The 22,042-nt window shown below is 43.3% G+C and overlaps 1 protein-coding gene across 2 annotated transcripts in view; it reads right to left on the reverse strand.

Moving 5' to 3' along the window:
- Positions 1-2,700: 2,700 nt before the first annotated feature.
- The window catches only part of LOC309397717 (UDP-N-acetylglucosamine transferase subunit ALG13-like), a 59,595-nt gene continuing 40,253 nt past the window's right edge, over positions 2,701-22,042 (reverse strand). The window contains exons 19-24 of one of the 2 annotated variants that reach the window (XM_081963980.1): positions 17,840-17,902; positions 15,986-16,151; positions 15,226-15,336; positions 9,810-9,850; positions 7,431-7,617; positions 2,701-3,880 (exon numbers count right to left, since the gene is read on the reverse strand). In XM_081963980.1, the coding sequence (XP_081820106.1) occupies positions 3,597-3,880; positions 7,431-7,617; positions 9,810-9,850; positions 15,226-15,336; positions 15,986-16,151; positions 17,840-17,902 (852 nt within the window). In that variant the 3' untranslated portion in view covers positions 2,701-3,596. Of the gene's footprint in view, positions 3,881-7,430; positions 7,618-9,809; positions 9,851-15,225; positions 15,337-15,985; positions 16,152-17,773; positions 17,903-22,042 lie in introns of both variants that reach the window. The other variant, XM_081963979.1, reaches the window with a different exon arrangement.

Raw genomic sequence — 22,042 nt, forward strand, 5'->3', positions numbered from 1 at the left:
AGATAGATAGATAGATAGATAGATAGATAGATAGATAGATAGATAGATAGATAGATAGATAGATGATAGATGATAGATAGATAGATGATAGATAGATAGATGGATAGATGGATGGATGGATGGATGGATGGATGGATGGATGGATGGATGGATGGATGGATGGATGGATAGCTATAGATAGATAGCTATAGATAGCTATAGATAGATAGCTATAGATAGATAGCTATAGATAGATAGCTATAGACAGATAGCTATAGATAGATAGCGATAGCTAGCTAGCTAGCTAGCATGTAGATAGATAGATAGATGACAGAGAGATGATAGAGAGATGACAGAGAGAGATGATAAATGACAGAGAGAGAGAGAGAGAGAGAGATGATAGATAGATAGATGAGAGAGAGGGGGAGGGAGATAGATAATACTAGCACAATTCAAGGGAAGAACATTTCAAATAGGTGAGTTATTGCTGCACAGGCTGACATAGTAGCTGTTGAAATCTGCCCATTTAGATCTACCGTGTTTCCTTGAAAATAAGAAAGGGTCTTATTTTCTTTTGAACCCCCCCCCCAAAAAAAATAAACACTTGGTCTTATTTTCAGGGAGGTCTTATTATTTTTGAGGTGCAGGAGGCCCCTTAACCTCGGCCCACGGCCCGTGAATCAGCTGATCCAGAGGGGGCCGGATGTTCTGTCTCTGGCATATTCTTGCCAGCCTTAGCGTCACTGGACCTGCGGCTGCCACTAATAAAAGGGGGGCAGTAGCTAGGGTTTGTAGTAGCGGCCTCCACGAGATCATTCCATGTGGATGGGAGGTGCATGTGGAGGGCATGGGGCATCTCCCCCCCCCAGGAAATGCACAGGCGTTTACATATTTTAGGGGAGGCCTTATTATCAGGGGAGGCCTTATTTTAGTGCATGCGCTCAAAAGACCGATCAGGCTTATTATCCATGGAGGTCTTATTTTTGAGGAAACAGGGTAGATAGATTCTCAACTTACAACCATTTTTTTTAAGTGACTGATCAAAGTTACACTTTAAAAAGTGACTTATAACCATTTTTCACACTCCCGTGTTGTTAAGTGAATCTGGCTCCTGCATTGACACTGCTGTTTAGAAGGTTGCAAAAGATGATTACATGATTCACACACACACACACACACACACACACACACACACAAACACAGGACACAAAGATAAAAAGATTAAGTGCTGCAAAGCAACCAGACCGCCTTGAAGCAGCTCCATAACCCAGGGGTGTCCAAACTTGAGAACTTTAAGACTTGTGGACTTCAACTCCCAGAATTCCCCAGCCAGCTGGCTGGGGAATTCTGGGAATTGAAGTCCACAAGTCTTAAAGTTCTCAAGTTTGGACACCCCTGCCATAACCGAACAAATGCCAAGGGAGTCTCCTGATGCAATATTTTAAATTTTCCAAAATCAAAATTCAGAGTCTCCATCCCACCTTTTGTCTTTTCGCCAAGGTAGAGAACCAAAGAGGTGACTTTGGAGAAGACAAATTAGTAAAAATATGAGTTCAGGCCAGGAAGGGAAGGAGGTGATAGAAAGAAACTTAGTCACTCTATTTTGGCATTCCTTGATGTAAGAGGGAGCGAAAAGGAAACACAACTAGACTTCCAAGATTCTGTTGCTTGAACCTATTTAACAGAATAACAGTTGAAAGGGACCTTGGAGGTCTTCTAGTCCAACCCCTGCTTAAGCAGGAGGCCTTATATCATTCTGGATAAATGGCTGTCCAGTGCCTTCTTAAAAACTTCCAGTGATAGAACACCTACAACGCCGTTCCACTGATTGTTCTTACTGTCAGGAACTTTGAGTTCTAGGTTGTATCTCTTTAATGATCTTTCACTTGCTATTTATTGTCCTGCCTTCAATTGCTTTGGAAAATACCAAATTTTCTGGAGTATAAGACCTTTCCCCCCCCCAAAAGAGGGAGAAAATCTGGGTGCGTCTTATATACTGAATAGAGCATTTTTGGCCTACCGAAACCCCGCACCCTTTGCAAAAATGGACGTGCAGAGGGTTTGGGAGGCTTGCAAAGTGCTCCTGGGAGCTGGGGAGGGCAAAAATGAGCAAAAACCAGACCATTTTTGCTCGTTTTTGCCCCCTCCCCCCTGAACCCCCAGGAGCACTCTGCAAGCCTCCCAAAGCCTCTGCATGCACTTTTTTTTTTTTGCAAAAAATGAGGCGTGGAGAGGTTTTGGGAGCCCTGCAGAGTGCAAAGACTTTTTAAAAAAAATTAACTCTTCAAAATCATGGTGCATCTTATACTCCGGTGCATCTTATAGTCTGAAAAATACAGTAAGTTGACCACTCTCTTTTCTGTGACAGCCCTTCAAACATTAGAACACTTTATCATCTCACTCCTAGTTCTCCTCAATAGACACGACCTACCCAGTCCCTGCAACTGGTCATGTTTTAGCCTCCAGTCCTCTAATCACCTTTATTGCTCTTCTCTGCACTCTTTCTAAAGTCTCGACATCTTTGTTGTGACCAAAACTGGATGTAGTATTCCAAGTGTGGTCTTATTGAAGGAATTTGAAACAGTTCCACATTATTTCTGGTGATGTCTCTATTTCTGACCTGGTGTAATTTGAAGTGTCAATATCCAGCCTGGCAGTTGCGATGTTAGGATATATTTGATTCCATTTCATTCACTCAAACAAAGGACGACTAGACAAGCCTTTGTGTTTTTTACCTTTATTTAGTGCTCTTGGTGCCAAATTTCTAACCCTCCCCCACAATTTTACCACCATTTGTGCAAATTGTTTTTACAGACAGAATTCTGACAACAAAAAGAGTAGGGCCTGAGTAGGCCTAAGTCTTCACTTTCAGAAGCCCAGACTAAAGAAAGAAAACAGTCAATAGTTTGTCTTTTAAACCAAACATCAAGGAAGAGTGGAATCAGCAACGTTAAATGGTCCACATTTCTAATATCAAACGTTCTTTTCCACTGTTGTTGCCTTTGTGTTAAAGAGGAAATGACTCCCTAGAGTCAATCGTCATGAAAACTGATAAAGAATAGCATTGCAGAGTTAAGCTATTTAGCTAATGACTTAATGGACATTATTGTTGTGATGCGGAAAAGGCCAATAATTTAAACGAAAATCCTCTGAATGCATTAGATGCTCTCTTAAATGCTGCAATATCCAATGGAAATTTAACTTTGCAGCATTGTCCACGGTACTAATATGCTAAAGAGTGCGCCTCTCCCCTACTGCAGGTAGAAATCAACATTGAAACAAAACACGAAAATAAATAAATAAACCACAACACGATTGGCAAATAGAACAGTATGGTAGAAGGACAAGAAATGAACCAACCAATGTAAAATCAGGAAAAGTTATGGGTAACCTTTAGGTGTCTCCAACCTTGGGCACTTTTAAGACTTGTTGATTTCAATTCCCAGAATTCATGTGCTGGCTGGGAAATTCTGGGACTTCAAGGCCACAAGTCTTAAAAGTTGCCAAGGTTGGAAACTGTTGGTTTAATTGACCTTCTAGGCCGTTGGGTGTGCCACGGCATTCTGGGAATTATACTTCCAAGTAGGGGAAGGCTCCCGTACTTGATCCTTGTGAATCTACATGCTTTGAGCTACAAAATGTGGCTGCGGATTGGATGAGGTGACGTAGCTAACCTGATGGAAATGGCTGGGATTAACATTGTTAATGTGGTTATGGATTCGGGCGGAGCTTCCATAGGATGCATTGACTGGATACCAAGAACCGACGCAGTGGTACGCAGGCACAAATGAGACGCAGGATTCGTACCCTGGCACAGGAGAAGGCGTGTATGTGTCGGTTCCCACAGGGTAATAGACGGTTCCAGAAGGTGGTGAAGAGGATTCTGGGATGGCTAAGGCATCTGAAAAAGGGGAAAACATTGCACATAAAAGATCAGCAGAGGGTGCATTTCTTGAACCTTTAAATAATTAAATGTTAAGGTCCTGGACAGTGTTCTAATTATCGGACTGGTAATTAATTGTAAAGCAATGTTTGGAGTTGCTTAATTGACCTCATTGAACCTATTCTATTTATCCTTTATTGACCTCAGTAAAGGTATGGTTTTAAAGGACTAAATCTTAGGCCACTGAATTAAACCATGGCTTGCATTGCTTTCCTACAGAACAGAATCAACTAAATCAGTGGTTCTGAACCTTTTCTTCACCAGGGATCCCCTTTAAATACCTTTTGTGCCCACGGACCATGGCCATGGACCCCCCCAAAAAACATTTAAATCATCATCAGCTCTCTGTGAAGTTTCCAAAGAATGACCTAATTAATTTATGAGCCTCGAGACAAAGTTCAAAAGAAATCCATTCATTTATTAGGATCAACATTTTGCCGTGTTCTTCTGTGGAGCCTAAACTGATTTTTGCTTAATTGCATTTGAACTTTACCACTGTATCCCCTCCCTTCTCTCTGTGTCATAAATCACATCCACCAACAAGGTACTATAGCAGGCTATGACCATGCGCATTTCACATGCCAGCTGTAGGAATATGAGACCTGACTCTGGCCAAAGGTATGCATGGAATTCTCCTCCCTTTCCTCCCTTTTTCTATGTCAACTTGATAGTAGTCATGGAAACGTTTTGCAAGTTGACAATACTTTCTTCAAGCCTTCATGGACCCTCTGTGATGATATCCTGGACGCCCAGGCAGAGGCGGGTTGCTCCCGTTTCAGCCCAGTTCAGCTGAACTGGTAGTGGAATTCAGGCCTAGGTTGCAGAACCAGCAGTGACCCAGGGCTGCCACGCCCCCGAACCGGTTCCCTCATCACTGCTGGGCCGCCAACATTTTGGTTTTTAGTGACTGCACATGTGCAGTTCACTGTAAATTGTTCTACACATGCGTGAGAAGCAATTTACATTGAACAGTGCAGGTGTGTCTGGTATGTATCTGGTGCGAGTGAAACGAGAGTGCATGCCCCCAGGGATCCACAGACCACAGGTTGAGAACCACTGAATTAAATCTGATGTACAGATGTGTCGAGGCCTCCATTTTCTTCATCCCCACTTAACAACCGTGTGAGTTAGTTAAGAACTGCAGTGAATCCCTTAACAACAGCGGCAAGACAGGTTGTAAAATGGCACAAATCCTACTCAGCAATGGTAATGTTGTGCTCAGTTGTGGACAAAGTCAAGGACTACATGTACAGGACATATCGCAATTGGCAAGAATGCCAATTTTAGCTAAATACATAAAACTACAAACCATTCAACATCACAGCAGTCCAAGTCTATGCCCCAAACACTGGTGCTGAACAGGATGAAATTGACCGATTCTGTGAAGCCCTGCAGCACCTTATAGAAACAACACCAAAAATTTGATGTCCTTCATCATCATCACAGGGGATTGGAATGCTAAAGTAGGAAGCCAAAAGATAACAGGAATAACAGGCAAGTTTAGCCTTGGAGTAGAAAACAAAGCAGGGCACAGGCTGATAGAATTTTGTCAAGAGAATATGATGGTCATAGCAAACACTCTTTTCCAACAACCCAAGAGATGACTACACATGGACATCACCAGATCGTCAACACAGAAAGGTCAGTCCTAGAGGAGATCAACCCTGACTGCTCTTCAGAAGGCCAGATCCTGAAGAGGAAACTCAAATACTTTGGCCAACTAATGAGAAGGAAGGACTCACAGGAGAAGAGCCTCATGCTGGGAATGATGGAGGGCAAAAGAAGAAGGGGACGACAGAGAATGAGGTGGCTGGATGGAGTCACTGAAGCAGTCGGCGTGAGCTTAAATGGACTCCGGGGGATGGTAGAGGACAGGAAGGCCTGGAGGAACGTTGTCCACGATAGGTCGGACACAACTTCGCAACTAACAACAACAACATAAAGTCCTCATCTTTTCCACAGCACACATTGTATGGGACCACACATAGCAAAAACAGAAAGCAAATTATTGCCGCTGTTACTCAGGTTGAAGCATGAAATTCCATTCCTGGAATGCCATAACTGCAAAGCAAATACTTAATTCAGCGATCCCAACGATTGACTAAATCTATGTTCCAACAGTTTTTAGTGTGAACTGAAATATGCGCTAGAGAGGAACCTTTCCACGATGAACTGTGTGTCACATGTTCTGCCACAGAATTGCTTTCCCTGAGATTTTTCTTTTTTAAGAAAACAAAACAAAACAAAATCTCAGAGCAGCTTCAAGGAATATCTCCTGGCAGCAAAGGGAACGGTTCATTTTTCTTATCAGAATGAAAAATGCTATTTTTCACCACAGCTGTCTTTTCCCCCCGTCCATGCTCCTCAGGGAGAAAATATGTTAGTATTACTGCAAAGTCTGGAAAGAAGCATTATTAAAATAGGAAAGTGGCTGATTTATAAATGGATTATTGAAGGAATCTATAATCCAAAACTCAGGATAACTGAGAAGCTGACTTGATTGCCTGGCCTAAAGTAGGTAGAAGCTCAATCTTCTTTTGAAGGTCTGACCGATATTTAAAAACTACACGGAGAAGTACAGGTAGTCCTCAACTTATTATGACCATAATTGAGCCCAAAATTTCTGTGGCTAAAGGAGACAGTTGTCAAGTGAGTTTTGCCGCAATCTGCCAGGCCTTTCTTGCCACAGTTATTAAGTGTATCACTGCACTCATTAAATGAATCTGGCTTCCCCAGTGGCTTTGCTTGTCAGAAGATCATAAAACCCTTCAGAAATATGAACCAGTTGCCAATCGTCCATATTTTTATCATATGACCACGGGAATGCTGCAACAGTCTTAAGTGTGAAAAACGTAAATCATAAATCACTTTTTTCCCCACAGTGCTGTTGTATCTTTGAACGGTCATAAACAAACAAGTCAAGGACCACCTATATTTACAACAGGTGAGTCCCACAATTAGAGACTACACAGACAAAAAAAGGAAACAGAAAATTACTTCCCTCTTGTTACATAACTATGTCCTGACAAGTCATCAGGAATTGAAGCTAAATATGTTTATCACTTTAAGTTATTCAGGGCGGTAAATTGACTCAGTGGTTAAGAGCAGGGGGTGGGTTCCAGCAGGCACTACTGCCGGTTTGCTCGTGGGCACGTTTGTGCATGCATGCACAGTGCAATACAAATTGTGAAAAACAAGATGGCGGCACCTACGGCGGCACCCGGCGAATCAGTTCGGGGGGGGGCTGGCCTGGGTCGTTGCTGGTTCCAGCGACCCAGGCCACCAAACCACTGCTGGTTCAGCCAAACTAGTCCGAACCGGTAGGAACCAACCACTGGTTAAGAGGCTGAGCTTGTTGGCTGGAAAGCCGGCGGCCCAGGTTCGAGACCCAGGTGCCACGCGATCCTCGCCCAGTTCCTGCCAACCTAGCAGTTCAACTTGCTGTGCCAAATTTAAGTTGGTGACAGTCAACTCAACCTTCTTAAACTTAAAATAGAGGGAGACCAACCGGTTGATGAGGAGTCTGCAGGCATCTGACGCAGATCGTTCCTCCCTACGTCGTTGTAAGGCAGAGGCGTTGATGAATCCACCACAGACACTTGCTCTGAATAAGTCTGGCAGGTTTCCACGTGAGGCGGTGGTGACGGTGTTTGCTGCACAAACATCACGGGGTTCCAGCAGGTCTGGTGGTAATACTAGCACAATTCAAGGCAAGAAAAATTTAAATAGGTGAGCTACTGCTGCCCAGACTGAGAAAGTATCTGGTAAAATCCGCCTCTTTAGATCTACTTAAGAAGTGCCCTGCATAAATCAATTGCTTTACACAAGACACTGGATCGAGGGCAAAACACAGCTTAATCCTAGTCCGCAGACCATTAACAGGAATCTTTGTGCTAAAGTGTGGTCAATCTGCAGAGGCTACCTAAAACCTAATTCTATCCCTGAATTTTCTTCTCTTTAGCAAGATTTATTTGAGATGGGAAAGGTAAGGTTACAGGGATTCCTGCATTTGAGCTATTTGCTCTTTAGAAACTGTTTAGTTACAGTATCCCCTCTCTCTCTGTATAAAAATGTATGTATGTAGTCTGTATGTATGTATGTATGTATGTATGTATGTATGTATCAGTGGTGGGTTCCTGCTGGATCGCACCGGATCGCGCGCGCTCCCTTTCAGCGCTCCACCTGGCTCTCGCGCTCCCTTCCGGCGCTGAAACCGGAAGTACAGTCTTGCCCCGCCCCTGGCGAAGCAACGATGCCTGTCTGCGCTCCACCAGCTCGGCTGGGAACGGAGATGTTTCCTCAGCGGAGCGGAGCGCCTTTCAGGCGCTCCGCTCCGCTGAGGAAACATCTCCGTTCCCAGCCGAGCTGGTGGAGCGCAGACAGGCGTCGTTGCTTCGCCAGGGCCGGGCAAAACTGTACTTCCGGTTTCAGCGCCGGAAGGGAGCCCGAGAGCCAGGTGGAGCGCTGAAAGGGAGCGCGCAAGCCAGGTGGAGCGCTGAAAGGGAGCGCGCAAGCCAGGTGGAGCGCTGAAAGGGAGCGTGCAAGCCAGGTGGAGCGCTGAAAGGGAGCGCGCGCGATCCGGTGCGATCCGGGAGGAACCCACCACTGGTATGTATGTATGTATGTATGTATGTATGTATGTATGTATGTATGTTCCAGCATAACTCTGGAGCGCCTCAAGCAATTCCAACCACTTGGTACACAGATGACTTACCCTCTGGAAAGAAATACTGAGGGGGTGGGAAGACACCTCTGGTGTGCATGTGTGTGTGGTGTGTTCCAGCATAACTCTGGAACACCTGGCCCGTTAGGGAGAGCAAGTGTGGCATCCTAGAATGGCAATTGTTTGTGAGGTCAGTTCCTTCGCTGCTTCCTCTGGAAAGCTAGCCGTGACGTTCGCCCTCCAGTGGACCAATGGGGAAGACCTGATGGATTTGGGGCAAAGTGCCAGGATCATAAACAGGGCAGGAAAGAGGAGCGCATGGGAGGGGGAAGGGAGAGGGCAGGGATGATGGGCATGGGAGTACAGGGAACAAAGGCTCCTCTCAATGACTCCCTGTAAGACACAACACTTTGACGTCTATAAATACCTGGGCAACACCGAGTTATCAGTTAGTTACTTATAATAACCACTGTGGCACAGTGGTTAGAATGCAATATTGCAGGCTAACTCTGTCAGGAGTTCGATCCTGACCGGTTCAGGACTGATTCGGCTTTCCATCCTTCCCAGGTGGGTAAAATGAGGACCCAGATTGTTGTGGGGTAATGTGCTGACTCTGTAAACCGCTTAGAGAGAGCTGTAAAACACTGGGGATTGGTATAGAAGTCTAAATACTATTGAAGTGCTGTTGCAAATCTGATACAAAAATGCCATCCAACAACTGAAAGAAGCTGTGCTACAAACTGTGAAGCTGTGCTACAACTGAAAGAAGAGGCTACAAAGCGGGCAAGAATTGGACACAACTAAGTGGTTAAAACAACAACAATCTTTACAATGGAGCAGAAATTATTTTTTCTGTGCCTTATTCAAGAGACAAATAATACAGAAGAAGAATGGGCATCTATTTCTTTTGTAAACATTAACAAAAAAAGAAAGTGGGTATGCTTTAAGGAAGTAATATAACTCTTGTCATACCCATCAATGCTGCTTTTCAGCACCCCTCCAATATTTACCCAGTTAGAGAGCAGCAGCTTAAGAAGCCAGCATGGATAAAAGCAATGTATTTACAATCTTTAAAGAAAAGCGCCAGATCTTGTGTAGACTTCAAGCAAAGGATTCCCTGTCAGACTTCAGAAAAATTTTGAAAAACATCTGTGTCTCCCAAAGACTGACACCCCACTCTCACAAAAGGTGGTTGTACCACTAGACTTGTATTAGAGCACTTACCTGCAGGCCCAAATTAAAATAATACTGCAAAACCTTTGGATCTAAAAAAAGAGAAGAACTTGGTCACTACATTTCATATGCATCCTAGGAGGTGTGAATATTTGCATTTTTCTCATGTTTGTCCACCAGTTCGTATAAAATGACTTTACAGATATTTTCTTTCATATACCGTATTTTTCAGAGTATAAGATGCACTTCCCCCGCCCCCCAAAAAAGAGGGTGAACATTTGGGTGCGTCTTACACACCAAATGTAGCCACGTCCTCACACCGTCCCCCACCCTTTGGCCTCTGCCTCCCAGCAATTTACCTCCTTGCAGCAAACGGGAAAATGGGGCTTGCGGAGGCGGCAATCCCTGCAGCCTGAAACAGCTGATCACCAGGAAGCCCATGCTGAAACTGAAATTGAAAGGGGCTGTTGCTGTTTGCTGCAAGGAGGCAAATTGCTGGGAGGCAGAGGCAGATTTTTTTTTCTTGTGCTAATCAGGCTACACTGAAATAGCTGTTTGCTGTTTGCTGCAAGGAGGTAAGTCAAGAACTATAAATGCCTAAATTATTAGACTTATTTTTTAAAGACTGCTTTATTATTGTTCTACACAACAAAATGAAGCTTTTTAAAATAAATTCTTGAACTGAAGAGGTCCAATGCTATTGCATCTTCTTATAAATAGCAGAGAATAGCGTATACTTCCAGAAAGCCAGATCAATTTTAACAGCATCTGTACAAGTATAGTCTGAAATGTAACACCACAAACAGTGTATATCATCTGTACTGTTTGCTGTTTGCTGCAAGGAGGCAAATTGCTGGGAGGCAGAGGCAGATTTACACCCCCCCCCCCTCATTTTCCTCCCTAAAGGCTAGATGCGTCTTATACTTCGGAGCGTCTTATACTCCGAAAAATATGGTAGTTAGCATTTAAATATTAGTTTATTAAACAACTGCGGTTATGAAAAGAAAGTCAATTTTAGAAAAATCTGTTAGCTTGATTAATTCTGTACTGGGAGAGAGCACTGTGGTGGTTTTTTAGCTGTATCTACAAATACAGGCAGTCCTTGAATTATGACCCCAACTGGGATCAACATTTCCCTTGCTAACCAAGGCAGTTGTTAAGTGAGACACGCCTGATTTTGCAACTATTTTTGCCATGTTTGTTAAGTGAATCACTGCAGTTGATAACCACAATTGCAACCAGAATTTTGGCTGATAAGCAAGGCAGCTGTTAAGTAAGTCACGCCTAATTTTGCCACAATTGTTAAGTTGATCTCTGCAGTTGCTAAGTGAATCATGCAGCCATTAAGTGAATCCAGCTTCCCCCATTGACTCTGCTGGTCAGAGGTTTGTTGGGGAGGTCGCAAACTGAGTTCTCGTGACCCTGGGATGCTGCAAATGCCAGTTGCCAAGCAACCAAATTTTGCTCACATGACATGGGGATGTTGCAAAAGTTGCAAGTGTGAGCACCTGTCATAAATCACTTTTTTTCAGAACGGTTGTAAGCCAAGGACTACCAGTAGGAGAGGTACCCATGACATCGGATGAATCAAAATCTGGAATGTATAGAGCAGTGATGGCTAACCTTTTTCTCATCGCATGCCAAAAGCAAGGAGAGTACGGGGGGGGGGGGGTGTCGTGCACAGGCATGCCCCAGTGGTGGGATTCAAATAATTTAAGAACCGGTTCTCTGTCCTAATGACCAGGTGGGTAGGCGGGGCTTGGTGGTCATGTGACCGTGTGAGCATGGCCAACTCAACATCACTCAGGTCGATGGGAGCTTTGCCTTAGCTGCTACAATGTCATAAGGGTTAACCGGAGAGGCAGTTTCTGTAAGCAGGGCAATAAAGATTAAGCTAGAAACAACACCAGGATGTTTCCTTCCTTCCTGCCTTCCTTACAGGATTAGCCCTGTGAAGTGGGAAAAAGCAAAAGGAGATTTCTTCCAACAACCGGTTCTCCGAACCTCTTAAAAAGTTAAGAACCGATTCTCCCAAATAGGTGCGAACTGGCTGAATCCCACCACTGGCATGCCCACACCCATAATTCTATGTGTGCGACCCCCCGTGCATATGACCCCCCCACCCTCCCCCCCGCTTTCTGTGCAAACAGGACGTTTGGGAATGGACTTCCGGTTCGCGTGATGGACCTGTTTTTCCCCCTCTCCAGGCTCCAGAGGCTTTCTAGGAGCCTGGGGAGGGCAAAAATGGCCTCCACCCCCCACCCCACCCCGAGGCCCTCCGGAAGCCTCCCTGGAGCCTCTGGAGGGTGAAAAATGGCCCAAAATGAGGGCCGAAGTCAGCTGGCCAGCGTGCGCATGGGCACTGGAGCTGACAGGGCAACGCCTGATGTGCCTTAACAAATGGCTCGGTGTGCCACCTGTGGCATGCGTGCCATAGGTTCACCATTACAAGCATAGACTATCAAGGAATAAAAACAAAAAAAGAAGGTGCATAACACCTGGAAAAACAACTAAAGCATCTAAATTTCCCAGCTCGGCTTCTCACAAAAATTATTACATGCCAACTGTTAGGACAGAGCACAGCATGGGCAAAATACAATTATTATTGAGTCATTTTTCTGCAATTTATTTCACCTTTTCTATTGTATCCTTTACTTTTAAACCATTGAATGTTAGAACTCCCTGTCCTAAATGTTTATGTAACACCACAAATCAGCTGAAGCACAACAAGGGGGAAGCTGGAAACTGAATAGCCCGTTTTCCTTTTTAAGCTGTTGTTGCCTATTTTGCTTTTTGTGCACTTGCTGTTTCTTTTGCAACATGCACAAGCAACAATAAGGCACAATCTAGTGGAAACTTCAGCGTTAAATATTCAGCTAAAAACAGAAACCTTCTTTGCACAGTAATTTGCAGCTGCTTATTAAGTTTTGAATGTAAAATCCAATTAATGCTACACCTATTAGCATCCACATTTCAAAAGCATGGTTAATACTGTTATACCTTTTTAAAAACTTAATACAACACACAACACACTTTCTATTTGCAAATGATACTTAGGAGAGATTGGGCAACCATTTGTCTGAAATATTTGGGTTTCCTGCCTAAGCAGGGCGTCAGACTTGAAGACCTCCAAGGTCCCTTCCTGCCCTGTTATTCAACTTATATTTATTAACATCAGCATTTCAAAGCATGGTCAATTGTTATATCCTTTTAAAAATCTAATACGACATACATTCTATTTGCAAATATAGAATTGAGGCAAGTAGATAGCCCTGTCGCTGGCTTCCAATTTATTTTGATTACAGCCAATTCCTGACCCACCCTGTGCAGGTAGACCTCAGCAGACAATGGCAATTGGGATTGGAACCGCCATTGCTAAGAGACATGGTCATAAAGTGTGATATCACGTGAGCAGGCTGTTTTTAAGCAAGGAGTGCAACTTTTGACTTTTTTTTTAGATAAAAGTTTTTTTTATTTTTCTCCGGCAAATTCATTCACAAATATACATTCTTATAATTGCTATTAACATTTATTTATTCGTCATTAATCTTTATCATTATTTTCTTACAAATATATAGAATACAGTTTGGGTCACTTTCTTGCCACCCCATGCCTCCATCTTATTTTGCAACAACCTTGCTCCTTTCTCTCTTCTCAACCTCCCTTCTCTGCCTTCTTCTTTCCTCCTCTCCTTCCTCTTTTCTTCCTCCCCTCTTCCCCTCTCTCCTACTCTTAATTCCCCTCCCTTACGTTTTTCCTCCTCTCCTTTCCCCCTTCTTCTTCCCCTCTCTTCTCCTCCCTCCTCCTCCCTCCTCCTCTCTTCTCCTCCTCCTTCCCCTCTCTCCTACTCTTACTTCCCCTCCCTTACTCCCTCTGCTTTACCCTTTCTTCCTTTCCCTCCTCATCCTTCCTCTTTTCCGTTGTTGCCCTTGCTTATTTACTTTCTCTGATGGGTTTTTGGGGTGGCATTTCAGCAATCCCAACTTTATATTTTCATACAAATAATTTTCTCTGTTATATTTTGTTTCTAACAATAATTCCACTTGTATCATTTTTTACTTGTATACTTGTATTTTAATACTTTCCTATTTCCTCCCCCCAATTCAATAATGTGTCGTCTGAGTTATTTATTTTATACTTTGTTTCTTTCTCTTTCTATTTGTATCTCTTTTCTAAGGATTTCTGTTGGCTTCCCCATTGACTTTGTTTGTGGGATGCTCTTAGGGAACATCAGAAATCACAGTCACGTAACTGTGGGGATGCCACAAGAGTCAAAACAGCCACAGTGGTCAATGCCTGGAATGCACTACCTGACTCTGTTGTTACCACCATAAGTTTAACCTAAGACTGACTACTGTTGACCTCACCCCATTCCTAAGAGGTCTGTAAGGGGTCCGTGCATAAGCGCACCAGCGTGCCGACCATCCCTGTCCTACTGTCCCTATTTATTTGTACCCATTTACTGTGTTCATACTTATGTTTATACTTATACCTGTTATTTTTACATTTTGACAAAGTAAATAAAATAAATAAAACATAAATAAAAAAAAACATAAATAAAAACTCTTGACAACCGGTCATAAATACCAGGAGTTCAGCGCTATTGTAACTTTCAACAGTTGCTGAACAAATGGTCATAACCCAAGGACTCCCTATTTGCAAACTTCAACCGAAAGACAACTTTGAAGTCATGGAGTTCCTATTAAAAACCTTGTTTTCTTTGCAAAACAGCCTCAACATTTACTTTCTAGTAGATTTGGAAAGGAAGAACCATATAATTGGAGTTCACTTTCCTAATCCATTCCCTTTTGTAATGTGTTTGATGTATAGCTTTTTACACCGGGGAAATTCAGATAGCCCCAACACAGGAGTGAAATTCAGCAGGTTCTGGAGAGCCGGTAGCAGACATTTTGAGTAGTTCGGAAACTAATACCTCTGGCTGGCCCCAGAGTGGGGAGGGAATGGAGATTTTGCAATATCCTTCCCCTGGAGTGGGGAATGGAGATTTTGCAATATCCTTCCCCTGCCACACCCACTAAGCCACACCCACAGATCCAGTAGTAAAAAAAAATTGAATTTCACCACTGCCCCAACGCCAAGCTTAGAGAGACACAACCAGTTGGTTTATTTCAATCTGTATTCCAAACACTTGGATACATTTATGATTATGTTTCCCTTGTCACAGCAGTTAAGCAAAAGTACATTTAATACAACTACATATTTTAAAGGCATACTCTTACAAAAATATGCCTTTAAAAATATTTTGAAAGATTTATCCAAGCCAAAATAACTGAATCAGAAGTTTCTGGCATTGAAAACCTGCTAGATAATGAAGTCCCACATTGCATTTGGATAGTCCAAACTAGTTAATGCATATAATAAAATGTAATTCCATAAGCATCTCTAGAATTGACTCATTTTACACAGCTAAAATTACTCCCACGCATCAGGGGAAATGATATCTTACCTCTAGGCAGGTCACTTCCACTTGGATCACAAGAATAAGGGGGTGTAATACTGCCATTTTCCCCCACATCACTGACAGGAGGAAGGGGAGGTGACTGATACACAGACACCACTATTTGAAAAAATGGGGAGAGAAATGTTACATTAATTTTGAAAGCAGTGGAATGCACAAAACAGACCTTGAAATGTATGCAATGAATCCATTGGGGATATCTAAGTAATCCCACTCAGTGTTCCCAAAATGAATTGAACCTGGATCAACAATCCAAGTCAAACTGAGAACTTAAACAAATCTGATCTTGGCTGCGTCTGCCAAGTATCTTCGAAAATATGGAACGAAGTCAACATTTTCCATGCATAGATGAAACAACACAATATAACGAGCCCCTTAATCTCAATATAACGAATCCCCATTCTGAAGGATTTGACTTAAAATCATATGGTTGAAAAAGACTATGGAGGTCTTCTGGTCCAACCCAACTCAAGGCAGGAGACCTTATACCATCTCAGTGAAGTGGTTGTCTAGTCTACCCTTGAAAACCTCCAGCGATGGAACAAGCTGTTGCATTGATTGATTGTTCTTCTTCCCTGTAACTTTATTGCCTAAATACATTTGACACTTCCAGAAGATCAAGTGAACTTACTTCAATGCCTTCTAGGGACTAAACAGCTATTCTGATTCAAAAACTGCCTGGTGATGAGGAACCACAAACTCAAAAGCATTTTCCAGAAATACTTCAAAAGTGAAATCAATACTCCACCTGGCCTTCCCACAGAAGAGGTTACTAAGATTGGTGGCACAGAATTCTGGGGGGTAGATGCAGTGATAGTGACTTGCGTGGAAGCACTGCAGCTGGAAGAGAAAATGGCAGCTGGAGCGGTATTGACACAGGAAGAGCTGGATATAATGGCGGAATTTACCATAACCTATGAAGGAAAAGGCAGAAAGGTCAGCATCTTTTCGCCAAATGGTGCAATTCATATATAAAATACAAGGCATCCTGGGAACAAATGATTTTGCAGGATGAAGTATCTTCTGATGCAATTAATAGATTTCCGTTTAAGTAACCCAGTTTGAGTGTAACAATAAAACGTAGTTTGGCATTACCAGCATGCATGCTGATAGGAGTTGCATCAGTGAATGAAATGAGCTGTGTATAAATTTAATAAACAAGCAATACTTGTAATAAATTAATAAATAATTAATAGGCAAAAATCCACTTTTAAACCTCTTATCTGAATGCCATATGGGCCAAGTGACTTTAATTTTAAAACATCCTTAATTTTGTCAGCCTCATGGAGTATGAATTTTCTGAGGTAAATTACACAGATGTCTGCTGTAACCAGGCACCATCTGACACAAAACATTAGCAATTTTCCTATTTTTCTTCAAACTACTCTAGCCTTTAAGAAAGTCGTCGTGGTTGTATAGATGACACAGCTTTGAAGCAGCTGGATTGGGGGCAGAGGTGGGTCCCTACCAGTACGGTATGGTTCGGCCAAAGTAGGTAGGTAGTAATTCTGACCGTACCGGTTCTATCCTCCGTGGCACCATCTTGATTTTCTGTTCTGCACATGCACAGAACAATCTTCATTGAAAAGAAAATGTATTTTCCCCCTTTTTTAATGTTGTGCGCATACACAAAATTTTTCGGGCACTGAACCGGTAGTGATGGTGGCAGGAACCCACCCCTGGTTGGGGGGCACCATTGGGGAAGAAGGGACATCCTTGGAATATGGCAGAGAAAGTAACTAAATTGGTCTTTGAATGATATGGCAGACAGAGTAACTAAATACTATGGTCAATAAAATCACTGTGATTAATCCACTTAAATGTAATAACTTTCTCCTAAAGTCACATTAAACACTCTCAACCTCAGCAACTTTACGAGGTGTGGACTTCAACTCCCAGAATTCCCTTGCTAGCCAATTCTGCGAGCTGAAGTCACAGAATAACAGAATTGGAAGGAGCTCTTTTAGTTCAATCCACTGCTCAAGCAGAAGACCATATACCATTCCAGGTAAGTGACTGTCCAATATCTTCTTTAAAATCTCCAGTGATGGAGCTCCCACAATTTCTAAAAGGCAAGCTGTTCCACTGGTTAATTGTTCTGTCAGGAAATGTCTAAGTTCTAGATTACTTCTCTTCTTGATCAGTTTCCATCTGTTGCTTCTTGTCCTGCCTTCAAGTGCATTGGAGAATAGCTTGACTCCCTTTTCTTTCTGGCAGCCCCTGAGATATTGGAAGACTGCTATCATGTCTTCCCTAGTCCTTCTTTTCATTAAATTAGATATACCCAATACCTGCAACTGTTCTTCATATGTTTAGTCTCCAGGCTCCTAATCATCCTTGTTGCTCTAACTCCATTCTCCATTAACATCTTTTATATGACATGGTCCACACATCTTAAAGAAGTTGAGGTTGAGAAACACTGCACTGGAGTGTTGAAGAGAACTTTGGAAGAAATTCAATAGCGAATTTCCATTTTAGTTAGCTAAATGTCTTACTTCTTTTATCAAAGTTAAGTTAAAATGTATGCTTCACGAACATTTTTGAGATCTTCTGGACAGTGAAACTCTTCTTGATGCCAAGTTACGTCCTCACGGAAATTTACCTTCTGAGAGTAACTGAAGGAGGTAGATGATTCCTGAGAAGAGACACAGTTTGCTCCTGCATCCTGCAGAGGCCAGACAATTCATTTTAAAAAGAAAGAGGGAGAGAAATGAGAATCAACCTTATGCTATGTTATTAAAGGGTCATTTGGGCTAATGAAAAACAAGAGCTATTATAAAAGTGTTCAGAGAGATTAAAGTGGCTAAGTCTTTGAATATGGATGTTCTGTGCCAAACTCTGCATTTTGTTTTCTGTTGAATCCCATTATCCAAATCCACCTCAAGACAAGGATTTACGTCCTGATATGCAGCTACTTCAGAACATGGTTTCTGCAATCCTGTTTTGCTCAAACTGGTGCCATTCAAATATTCTGGACTTCAGGTTTATTATTTCTATAAGGTAAAGGTTCCCTTCACACATATGTGCTAGTTGTTCCTGACTCTAGGGGGCAGTGCTCATCTCTGTTTCAAAGCCGAACAGCCAGCGGTGTCCGAAGACATCTCCATGATCATTTGGCCGGCATGGCTAAACGCCAAAGGTGCACGGAACGCTGTTACCTTCCCACCAAAGGTGGTCCCTATTTTTCTACTTGCATTTTTATGTGCTTTCGAACTACTCAGTTGGCAGAAGCTGGGACAAGTAAGGGGAGCTCACTCCATTATGTGGTGCTAGGGATTCGAACCTCCGAACTGCCAATCTTTCTGATCCACAAGCTCAGCATCTTAGCCCCTGAGCCACTGTGTCCCTTATGATTTCCATAGAGCATGCAAATCCAAAAGGCAGCAGGTCAATAAAGTCTGAGCCAAGAAAGTACATCAGCAGGCAGTTCCCTGAACTATGAGGGGTCCTTGGTGCTCTCTGTGCTTGCTTGTTTTCTTGCAGACGTTTATTATCCAAGCTTGATAACGTCATCAGTGCTGCACTGATAACGTTACCGAGTTTGGGTAATGAAACCTCTGCAAGAAAACAAGCAAGCTCAGAGAGCACCAAGGACCACTCATTTCAACCCTGAGCTACTAACATTCTCCTTTATTTGCATCTTTGACGTATGGAGCAGCATTTCAACTCCATCACAACCCAATAGTTATCTTTCTGTGCTAAACATTTATCATGTAAGCTAGCTTTGGGAGCCATGTGGAGGGAGGAAGAGCAAGATATATCAGTTTTTTGGCATATTCTATTGGGCTTAGCTACAACTGGATCTCTTATTTGTAAAGAGGAAAAAAACAAAGACAACTTTTGAAAACATTCAGAAAAGTGGACATAAACCAGGGGTGTCCAAACTTGGGAACTTAAAGACTTGAGGACTTTAACTCCCAGAATTCCCCAGCCAGCATGGCTGGCTGGGGAATTCTGGGAGTTGAAGTCCACAAGTCTTAAAGTTCCCAAGTTTGGACACCCCTGACATAAACCCTCCCAAAATAAGTTAGCCAGCAACTAAACGGTTATTACATAAGTGCCAGTAGTTCTCAACTTATAAAAGTAATTGATCCTGGAATTACAGCCATAAGTCTTTGCTGTTGTTAAATGGGTTACCATGTGACAATGCCTGATCTACAACCTGTTTTGTAGCAGTCGTTAAGTGAATCTGTTTTATCTGAAGGGCATTTTTTTCCTAGTGTTCTTCCCAGCACTCTTACATTGTTTAACACTGTTTGTTACAGATGATATACCATTCTTTTACTACATGAGGTAACAAATTTCCACTTCATAATTACACATAAAAACCATCTGGCTAAGAAACAAATTAGTGTTTAAAGCTGTAAGATTAAGATCTTACAATTGCTAACAAATCCAATAACCGCGCAGGGTCTCCCAATCTGTAAAATGTTAAAATCAAATTATTGTCTGCTCCATAAGTCAGAGACAAAACTGAGGCCGATAATAAAAATCCCCAACACCCAGGTACTGCTTACTGGAAAGGTAGCTAAGGAAACCATGCTGCTATCGTTTGAGCAGGCAGTGAGAAAACGCTGTTTATGGACTGCATGCCAACATAAGTTGGTTCCTTGGCCAAGATGTCTTCCAACATGGGACAGGTTGGTATGGCCAGCGTGCCTCTGCCAACTCATCATTACCAAGTTGTTGCAGGACAACTCAACATGGCCTCTTCACTGTAGGGACAACTAACCATGGGTGGCTGGAGGGAGAGCAAGGCAGGTGGGCGAGAGAGCAGTTGGGCAGAGTGCAGACCAGCGGTGGTGGCTAAGCAGTAGTGGGATTCAATTTTTTTTACTACTGGTTCTGTGGGCATGGCTTGGTGGGCATGGCTTGATGGACATGGCAGGAGAAGGATACTGCAAAATCCCCATTTCCTCCCCACTCCAGGGGAAGGATACTGCAAAATCTCCATTCCCACCCCACTCCAGGGAGAAGGATACTGCAAAATCCACATTCCCTCCCCACTCCAGGGGAAGGATACTGCAAAATCTCCATTCCCTCCCCACTCCAGGGGAAGGATACTGCAAAATCTCCATTCCCTCCCCACTCCAGGGGAAGGATACTGCAAAATCCCCATTTCCTCCCCACTCCAGGGGAAGGATACTGCAAAATCCCCATTCCCTCCCCACTCCAGGGGAAGGATACTGCAAAATCCCCATTTCCTCCCCACTCCAGGGGAAGGATACTGCAAAATCCACATTCCCTCCCCACTCCAGGGGAAGGATACTGTAAAATCTCCATTCCCTCCCCACTCCAGGGGAAGGATACTGCAAAATCTCCATTCCCTCCTCGCTCCAGGGGAAGGATACTGCAAAATCCACATTCCCTCCCCACTCCAGGGGAAGGATACTGCAAAATCCCCATTCCCTCCTCGCTCCAGGGAAAGGATACTGCCAAATCTCCATTCCTTCCCCACTCCAGGGGAAGGATACTGCAAAATCTCCATTCCCTTCCCCCTCTATGGGAAGGATACTGCAAAATCCACATTCCCTCCCAATCAGTTGGGACTCAGGAGGCACCGAATAGTCGGAATAGGTGGTATTTACCAGTTCCCCAAATTACTCAAAATTTCTGTTACCGGTTCTCCAGAACTGGTCAGAACCTGCTGAATGCCACCTCTGTGGCTAAGGGTTCCCACCAGAGGAGAGTCAGGTGAGCAAGTGAGTGAATGTATGGGCACAGCGCAGAGTAGCAGTGGTGTTCAGGCCATGCGGTGGTGAGTTGTCCCCATGGCAAATTTGCTGTGTTGAATTGTCCCACAACTTGGGAATGATGAGTTGGCAGAGGTGAGTTGGTGGTGATGAGCTGGCCGCATCACGCTGGCCACGCTGAGCTAGCCATGCCGAATTGTCCTAAGCAGCTGAGCCACTACAAAGTAGGGAAGCTGGCAACTATTTTGCGCAACCCACCTGAGCGAGCACCATTTTCATTACTTTGTGCAAGCTGGTAAAAATTTATACTACTATTACAACGGGTATTATATGACAGTGCCATGGTTGGAAATTGCTTTTTTGAGGTTCTAACAGTGTTCTGATCTAGGTAAACTGATACAGTAAGAAGCACATGCTTAGTCCCCCCCCAAACCCTCTTTTTATTTCAAATGCTGTGAATTATGTTCATTCACAGCCCATAATGAGTGCCAAATAGTTATAAAGAGCCCTACAGTAGGCTGCCAAAATCCTTCGGCATAAGACTGATAAGTTATGAAGCAGACCTTTATCTTCCTTGAAACGCTGCCAAAGACTTAATTGGCCATTAGCTTGGCAAGGCCACATGGAGCAAAGAGTCAAAACAGAGCTTCAGAAGGTAAACTGACCAGCATGAACCAAGTTGCTTCCTGCAAAGGCTCTGGTGCCTTTGCTCCTCCTTTATGTTCTATTGGGGAGCAGCAATCACTTCCAAGCCTTACCCCCAAATCATCTCTTCTGTCTTAACTGTTCCTGCTTTCCGGCAGGGAGAACCTGTTCCTCTGCCTCATTGCTGTCTGACACTGGAGACTCTGGAGGCAGCACATAACTTCCATATTGCCCTGGCCCCCTCTCTGCCTCCGACGCAGAGTCCTTCTGCATGTTAATTTTTGCAAAGGGGGCAGGGTTTCGGGAGGCCAAAAATGCTGCATTCAGTGTATAAGGTGCACCCAGATTTTCACCCTCTTTTGGGGAGGAAAAAGGTGCATCTTATACTCTGAAAAATATGGTAACCTTTTTATTAAATTGGATTTAACCCACATTTTAGCATTCCTGAAGTTCTTTAGCAGACGTGG

The sequence above is a fragment of the Natrix helvetica genome, assembly GCF_964273705.1.
Source record: "Natrix helvetica genome assembly, chromosome: 11".
Taxonomy (NCBI): Eukaryota; Metazoa; Chordata; class Lepidosauria; order Squamata; family Natricidae; genus Natrix; species Natrix helvetica.